Source organism: Schistosoma mansoni (assembly GCF_000237925.1).
Source record: "Schistosoma mansoni, WGS project CABG00000000 data, supercontig 0348, strain Puerto Rico, whole genome shotgun sequence".
Taxonomy (NCBI): domain Eukaryota; kingdom Metazoa; phylum Platyhelminthes; class Trematoda; order Strigeidida; family Schistosomatidae; genus Schistosoma; species Schistosoma mansoni.
Window position 1 is genome coordinate 15,371 of NW_017386195.1, and position 9,398 is coordinate 24,768.

Genomic DNA, 9,398 nt, shown 5'->3' on the forward strand with positions numbered 1-9,398 from the left:
TCTTATTTAGATAAACATTTAACCTCTTGTCATTTATAGATATTTGTGATAGGTTGTTACAAATGAAATGGGTGCATGTATTGATCATTCAAAATAAATACATTTCATTCGCCATCTAACATAATAATAGTTTCAGGTAATACCAAATTCAATATGATAACATCCCTATGCTTATGAAAATCTGCATGTATTTACACGGATGTACGTGTATACGTATATACAAGTGAATAGGTTGGATGACAATTTACCAAGTGTAACTCAGAAGAATCTCTCATCCAAATATTTTTTATTCATGGTAAAATGAAGTTGACTGTCTTCGGAATTTTAGTAACCTGCTGGGTTTGGATTTTTTTTCATATACAATTATTAGATGCATCATTTCTGGTAAGAATAATATTATTGTTTTGTTGTCTGTTGTTGAGTAGAACCCCATTTTGTAATTCTTTATTTGTGCTAATAGTTTAGTTAGAGTAAAATAAAAATAAACACCATAAAATAATGACTTTAAAAGTTTGATGGTCCACGAAAAATATGTCAACATTGTTAATTTCATCGTCTAATCATAATTATAACTGAGTACTTATGAAAAGGTGCTATGTTTAGAGAGGTTACGAGTTCACCTAAAATCTGCAAACGGAACGAAGACTCAATGACACGATAACTAATCAGCTAACTATTCCGATGCGTCCCAGCCCCGCTAAATAGAGAGAGAAGTCCAAGTTCTGAAGAGGAAATATATATTCCACAATCAGATAGAAACACGAACAACAACGACGACCCTTGTCGGAAATAAACTCCACTTGTATATTGATTCATACACCGATTTTGATTAATAATTAGAATAAAATCACATTTATGAAAAATACAGTTATAACAAATCATATGCTGAGTATAGTTTATTTTAATTTAATACAAGAATATCGTATGTTATACAGGAAAACAAACCAAATACTGTTTCGGCGCATGCTTTATGTACGAAAGTCACAGTTGTTAAAAATTTAATTAACAGAAGTCTGAAGCTTGTTACAGATAAAGAAGACCAACAATATGAATTGAATAGGATTTTAGCTACACTTAGGGGTAACAACTACCCAAAAGAGTTTTTAAAGAAGATTGTTAGAAAGGAAAGAAAAGCTAAACTACAACATGTACAGAAAGATTGGAAGTCCACTGTAGTCATACCATACCGTAGCGAAACATCGGAAGAAATCAAACGGATTTTAAACAAACATGATATAAGAGTGTATTTTAGAACATGTGACACTATAAGATCGTCATTGGTGAAGGTTAAGGATAGGTTACCAAAGGAAGAACAACAAAATATTGTCTATGAGATCAATTGTCATGATTGTAATGCGGCTTATATTGGAGAAACATCCAGACAATTGAAGGTGAGGCTGAAGGAACACAAACAGTGTTTAAAAATCGTTCCCAAAACCTCGGTTGACTTAAAGAAACTTGAGAATAAGTCTGCAATAGCGTTACATGCGTTGGAAACGGGACACATGATTAATTTTGAAGGGGCCAAAATACTTCAGAAAGGTTTCAACACTCATAAAGAAAGATTGACAGCAGAAGCGCTGTATATATGGGCGAATAAGAACAGCCTAAACAGAAAGGATGGTATTCAGCTAGCTACCACTTGGCAAATATTCATCAACAAGTAATTTGACCTTTTCTTTTATTCAACCTGTTTACTTCACATGAATCGTTATTATGACTGAAATCAATATGAGTTATGTTTAACATTACAATTATGTACTTGATGATTCTCATTTTATTTGCAATTTCGATGATTCAGAAAGGAGAAAAACTTTTCAACCTTCATTTTGCACTTTTATTCCTATTTTACTTCACATAGAAACATATCAACACTGAATATCATTCATTAATAACTCATCTTACACATACATACATACACACAATTCATGCAGTCTCGTCTAATTCACATCGTTGAACTTTTCACTTGATTCTCATTCAACTGCCTCATATTATCCTGTTTACAAAAACTTCGACATCCAAATATGATTGGATTAAAAAGTATTAGAGATTTTGTTATGATTGTAAAAAAAAAACACTATATATTTCTTTGATGATTTTGATTATTTCCCTGAAGAAGTCCAGACAAGTTAGCTGGACGAAACGTTGGAATTATTTAAATTTCAATCGCTGTGACTATTTCAAATATAATTTTTTCACATATAATGAATTCTCTATACTCGGCGCCCAATTATTGTCAAACTATTCGTTCTAACCTTGACGAATATTCGTACAAATACTATACTGACTAATCATCGCATTGAATTAAAACAGATCTAATGTTGAACAAAAATCATAATAAGTAAATCAATCTAATTTTGACTTTTCATCCCGTCATATCAAAAGTAATATCTGTTACATCATCACTTGTGTTCATATATCAATTTGTTAATATAGTGTGTCAGATGGTACAAATGAGATTGTTATGTAATAATACAATACTCATTTAGACTTGAAATAATTCCATGCTTCAATATCTCAATCACTATATGTCAACTTTACATGGACATTAGCTAAGCGAAATACAGTTATCCTTTAAACACCCTTTTTCTTATAAAACTTGTTTCCGCAATTAAGTAAAATCAGATTCAATAATTCTGGTAAGCAGGAAACTGGCATACTCATTCTGTAATACCTATTCGAAATATCCTTGTACACGTTAAAGCAACTAACCCAACCTTCAGTATAAACATTCATGCTTCATAGAAGTTTGCAGGCAACGTCTGAAGCCCCAAATTTCAACCTAGATATTCCATGTAATACGAGCTAAAACGAACTACTGAGAAGTACAGGAGTCAATAATGGATGGCAGGTTTCTGAATATTAATTTATAGATTGCAATTAACATATAGTACAATAAAAAAATAGCGAATATATTGATCTACACAATCTTAATACTTTAAATAGGTCAATTTTGAATGATTTTGAAACTATTTATTATATAAATGTCTAGACCGAAAGTTTAATACTTACAACATTTTCGCGCCATATTTAAGATTTTATTTTTAGTCAGCTGTTCTAATCGTAAGAGAATAATTTCAAAATGTTACCTTTATATTTAAATTTATGAAGATAGGTACTAAATAAAAATTGAGAATTTCAGATAAACAAAAAATAATTTCCCTTACAAATGGACATTTGCAGGCGATATCTTGAAAATAAAAATACCAATTTCTACAGGAACATGTTATCTTAGTTGGTTTTTGAAGTTCCACCATACATTGAAAGTCTTTTGAAGTTAGATACTAGTGAAAATATCTACAACCAGAACAAATGCAGCGTTATCGGGATCTATATTTGACAGCTTGTTGATGGAAGGATATTTATCAAAAGAGGGCCGACCGATTAGAACATTTTTTGATGTTTTGAACCCGAAAGACAGAATAAGTGGACTACAAAAAAATAAGAAAGGGAATTGCCCGAAAATTCGAGAATTCAAAGTAGGTGACTCAGTCTATGCACGGGATTTCCGGCCTGGCAAGCCAAAATGGATATTTGGGTTTATAAAAAAACGACGTGGTACAGTATTATATGAAGTGATGGTCGAAAATACACTAATTATTAGACATGTAAATCAACTGCGAGATAGAAAATGTGTTTATGAGTCATATAAACTCAAAACATTACCAATGGAAGTATTATGTGATACATTTAATATTCCACCACCACCACCACAAGTTGAAATGAGAAAAAATGATCTGAAATCAGAAGTTAAACGAAGGTCATTCAGGAAACGGAAACAAATGAAATTTTTTCAAATAGACCCTAAAGTGAAATCATACGATCGAACTTCGCAAGGGTGGTGATGTGTGGGCGAGAATGACAATGATTGGTTGTCTTGATGAGTCAGACATTAGACAGGATGACAGGTGTTATGTGTTATATATATTCCCCTATCCTTATTATGTATGAACTGTTCCTTGTTGATGGACACTTATTGATTGACTGTTCTCTGTGTCGGATTTGGGTGTGGAAATACATTGACGTTATAGTCAGGCTAATCTCGTGTTCTTGATCTGTGTTGAAGTCCTGTAGAATAGACACTGGGTGGGAATCTAGTGTAGATATTCGTCTAAGGTAATTTAACGTCCCACATACGTGTGAGAAGTGAAAGGACTGTTATAACAAGAAACCCCTAGAGTTATAACCAGCATCCTTCTACGTTTATAACACATTTCCTAACTGAAATCGTTAGTCACTTCCAAAAATCTCTATTTTGATGTGCGAAATGGGAGTACTCTACTCTTTTGAATTCCCTTAGTAAGTTTTTTGACTCGTTCAATGAGCCATGCAGCAAAGAAAAACATGTCAAGTAATAAAAGATATCGATATTGTTGCAGCGTCCACTGACGGCAAGTTAAGATGCTCTTAGAATAATACTAGTGAGTCTACTATTGAAGAAAATCAGTTCATCCACAGATTACTGATATTTTCTGAACAACCTGAAAACAACACAAACCAACGATCTCACCTTCAGTTTCATTGAAAAAGACATTTTACATCTGGGAGTATTAAGTGCAGAAAACGTTTATTGATATCGCCTTATTTTTCTGAACACACACAACTTAAAACTACGTGAACATGTTTGCTTTATAACGAGAAATGATGATTCTTGTGAGGAAGTTAACATGTAGTTTAAATCAACAACAGACAAATCCATAATTCCAACTTGTTTATAAATGTTAACTGAACATTTACCATTTAAACTAATTTATTCAATTATACAGTTTCTGTTAATTATATCATTAAAATTTTTTTCATTTATATCTAAGTCAGTGAACGTAGGATTACTAGTAAAAAAATCTTGAATGATTAGTTCTCTTCACTATATCTCAATAAGTTATAGGAAATCTGAAGCGAGGGAGAGCAACAGACCCTGACAGGTTTACCCCTGAGATCCTGGGGCCACCGTGTAAGTAATGCAGTTGTTAGGAAACGGGTACTAAGGATGGCAAATTGATTGATGAAGTAGTGAAAATTCATCAGCTGAGATGGCTGGGACACATGATACGTATGCCCAACCACCGACTGCCCCGACGTATGTTTTATGGTGCAGTAGGTTGGAAGAAAGCAAAGGGCGGCCAGACCAAAACGTGGCACAAATCAATGAAGTCACTGACAAATAGACTGAGCCATGTTGGTAGGTGTAGACTACCTGGTTGGGATTCGCGAGATGATAGCAACCGATGGTTAGAGACCTTGAATGACACGGCTCAAAATCGTTTGCAATGGCGAAGGTGCATCCACTCTTTGTGTTCTACCAAATTCTAATCTTCTGAATTCTTCATGTCCGTGTCCTTTTTTTCTTTCCAAATTTGTTTCACCGTATTATACTCCTTGAATAACATCTTCAAACCCTAATCTTTCACATAATGCTTATACTCTTACTACTTCTACCACTATGGGATTTGAATCGACAACTGCATCTCTGTGCTAATGTGGTATGGCAACTCGAACTGATGTACGTACGTACGAAGTTCTACGTTGTGACTGGTTGACTAAAATGTTCTTTTGATAATTTAATTTAAAATTTCAGTATGATTCACTGTTAATTATCAACATTACTACGAGAAAAAAAGATGCGATCGCTATTATTTAACCGTTACGTATAAAGTCAATATTCTCGATTTCTAATTTATTACAGCTTTATCATAACTCAAAATCTTCTTCGATAGTTGAAGGGAATTCACCATCACCGCCTATTTTACCCCAACGTTTTTATACTGAATTTTCAATTTACTATACACCAAGAGATGATGATCAAATGCCTTTGCCACCATGGCCACAAATAATTCCGCCACAATTACCATATGCTGCTGGACGTGGTATGACATGGTATGCTAATGATTTAAGCATTGCGATTGAATATTATGAAGATTATTGTGTACCAATATTTGAACCAACCAGTTATTTTCCATGTATCCTGTTTAACTTAAATCATACAGCTTATTTAATTGCACCAATCGACTCAGGTTATGGACCATGTTGCGTATATCGTAAACCATTTGAGATACCTAAGAGAAATTTCATGGAACAATTTGCTAAATATTATAACGGTACAACTGAACAATTGGGATTGGGTTTATTGAATCAAACTATTCAATGGTGGATTATACCATCTGATAATGAAAATCAACATAAAAATAATGTGAAGCAAAGAAATAAATCTTCATTAACTAGTCATTCCGTTTTTGGTGGTTATGGATGGACTGTTGAAGAATCAAAAAAGTATGTTTCAAAGTTAACATTTTGTTCAGGATTTTTCTCTTTTACATAAAATATTTTAAAAAATCATCATTTCATGAAAGTTGGTTGATGCTAAGTTTATCAGATATTGAAAGTGGACAGCACTTTCAATGTTGCAGCATAAAGTCTAGAAACTAAGTGATAGAGTAGTAAGCAATAGCAGTTAATGGATATCCGATGAAGCTGCATTCCCAACTAATGAAGACGACCCTAAAATAAACGGTAAATAGCTGTTATGCCACTCTGTTTACATATATTCTCCTTGCTTAGTATGAGTTTTATTCTTTCTGCTATCCATTCTTTCGTAAGACGTTGAAGATTTATTAAAGGAATTGAAATGTAACTAAACATTAAATAACCATTTGTTAAAGCAAATAAACATGGCTTATATTCACTCAAATCAAATCTTATGATAGTTCTAAGTTTACATTCATATCACTTAGATTCACAGTTTAGAAAATTATCGCTAACCTATTTGGACACAAATAATAATTTTGTGGAGTTAGATTGTACACATCAAGTTATTGCTAGTGACTTTCAGTTTCAAATGAATGCTAACGACTTGACGTTTAATGACAGTTTTATACATCTTTATGTTTGGTTTGAATAGTCTTTGATTTTTAGACAGTGTGGACATGATTCTTCCCGTTTCTGAACCTTGAAAAATCCACATTATTTGACTTGATAATCCACTAATAAAAATAATATAACATTCGTATTATGAAATTGATTCTCCATTTAAAAATACATTATAAATGATCATAAATGGTTCATTAAAAAGTTCATTCCCATCATATTCTTCTGTTATATTATGGAATTCAAACAGACAAGGCTAATATTTAAAAAATCCTTAGGGGTTATAGTTCCAATTCTTATAAAAGTGAAATGACAATATCCTCTTCAGAAAATGATCATTTAACAGGTTATAATAATAGTCAACAGAAATTACTTCTCAGTCATATTGACCAGTAAACTGATTTTCTTTTATACTGAATAATGTAGTATTGCATCAATTGGTATTTTAAATATGAAGCATTTAAACATTAGAAAGGAAATCATAAGATAACTTACATCACTTACGGAATTCAACTAGATGACCCTTAAAAAAGAGGAACTAGTATTGGACCACACTGAGAATTCTCATGTACGTTTATTACAAATATGTAATTAGTATAAAATGGAAGATTTTTTAAAATTCTTCAGTTCGAATAGCTCGTGAGCTGCGGCCGAAAATGTAAATTTGAAAGTTATCAGCTCGCTGTTCGGTCTGAATGTCCTAGGTTTGCTCAATGCCGAATTGTGGATGCTAACTGCTAAACCATGTACTACGGATAAGCGGATATTCATTGGTTTCTAGTTATCAAAGTTTATCGAGCCACAGAAGTAAATGCAAACATGCTACACATTCGCTCCAGAATAGTTTGGAAGGGAAAACAAGTGCCGACGGACAGCAAAAAAGGACACCTCATCAAGATAACAAGGAAATGAGATCCGAGGGAATGTGAGAATTACAGAGGCATCACAATACTGTCAGTACCAGGAAAGGTTTTCAACAGAGTGTTGTTGAACCAGATGAAAGACGCAGTAAACACTTAACCTCGCGATCAACAGGATGAATTCCGTAAGGATCAGTCGTACACAGACCAAATCTGATGCAGTCGTAAAGGCGAAGATTGGCAAAGCATAAGCACCATTCATACAATTGAAGAACATATGGAACTCGAAACAACTGTCAACCAATACCAAAGTCACAATCTCCAATACGAACATCAAGACAGTTTGACTCTACGGAGCTGGAACTTCCAGAACTACCATAACCATCATCAAAAAGGTACATGTATTTACAAACAGTTGTCTACGCAAGATACTCAATGTCCGTTGACCGGAAACCATCAGTAACCGCCTACTATGGGAGAGAACAAACCAGCTTCCAGCTGAAGGGGAAATTAGGAGAGACGTTGGGAGTGGATAGGACACATATTACGGAAATCATGAAACTGCATCACGAAGCAAGAGCTAACTTGGAATCCTGAAGGGAAACGAAAAAGAGGAAGGTCAAAGAACACACTGTGTCTCGAATTGGAAGCAGACATGGAAAGGATGAATAGCAACTAGAAAGGATTGCCCAGGACACAGTTCGGTGGAGAATGCTGGTGAGTGGCCTAATCTACTTCTCGAGGGGTAAGAGGCGTAAGTAGGTAAGTAATAATTAATTCCTCGTAAACTTGTGGAAAGCATTTTGAGTGAAGACACTTCTGAAAGTATCTTTATCATCATATGTAGTAATTTCAAAATAGTTGTTAACTAATTAAATAATATGATTTGGTAAAACTTTCATGCGAAATCATATCAGATGTAGCACAATTTGAAATATAAAACTGCTCTTTCCTACAGGTTTAACATCTCATCTAACACGATGCCCACTTATGCTACTTTACCTACGTTAGCCATTAGCCAATGACGTGACTTTAATACGCTTTGACATACTATGAGCATATTCTTACGTTGTTGTATCCACCAAAACCATAAACATTTCCCTGTGACTAAAGATCCCCTTTAATCACACTATGAATCAGCAATACAGTCTTGATTATCATAATAAATCTATCCACCTATTAATTCTCCACAAGGATACGAAACATAATGACTTGATTTCATTAAAATATTCGCTTTCTTTATTGTTTCAGTCGTGTACCAGTTTGCTTTTGGTACGAAGGAAATGTTGGCTGGACTCAACAACTGTTTTTCAATTTTGTTGCTGACGGACCAAGAATCTATGATCTAGAAGGATTTCAACTACCAGAAATATGTAAAACTGATATAACTTGTATTTTTAGACCATGAAATGATTTTTAGACAATTAATTTGTTTAAATGAGTGATAAAATTTGTATGAGTTTGACGTAATCATGTCTCTATTAGCCTATTAATCATATGTGAGTATCAAGAACTAAAATTCATCTTGTTTCATAACATTTAAACTCATCTTCATTTGTTAATATTTCTTATTTGGAATACTTTTCTCTTCTTATATTTCTTCAGAATGTAGTCATCATTACATTCTGTATAGTGCATTGCAGTACTAATCAATTATGTGTCACAAATAAATACAGG

The 9,398-nt window shown here is 33.4% G+C and overlaps 1 protein-coding gene across 1 annotated transcript; it reads left to right on the forward strand.

Moving 5' to 3' along the window:
• Window positions 1-334: 334 nt before the first annotated feature.
• Smp_084780 (hypothetical protein) lies at window positions 335-9,129 on the forward strand (the record flags this gene model as incomplete). Its single annotated transcript, XM_018792346.1, has 3 exons — window positions 335-384; window positions 5,684-6,267; window positions 8,973-9,129. Exons 2-3 carry the CDS (start codon window positions 5,804-5,806, stop codon window positions 9,127-9,129), a joined length of 621 nt encoding a protein of 206 aa, XP_018644355.1. The 5' UTR covers window positions 335-384; window positions 5,684-5,803.
• Between the last annotated feature and the right edge of the window lie 269 nt (window positions 9,130-9,398).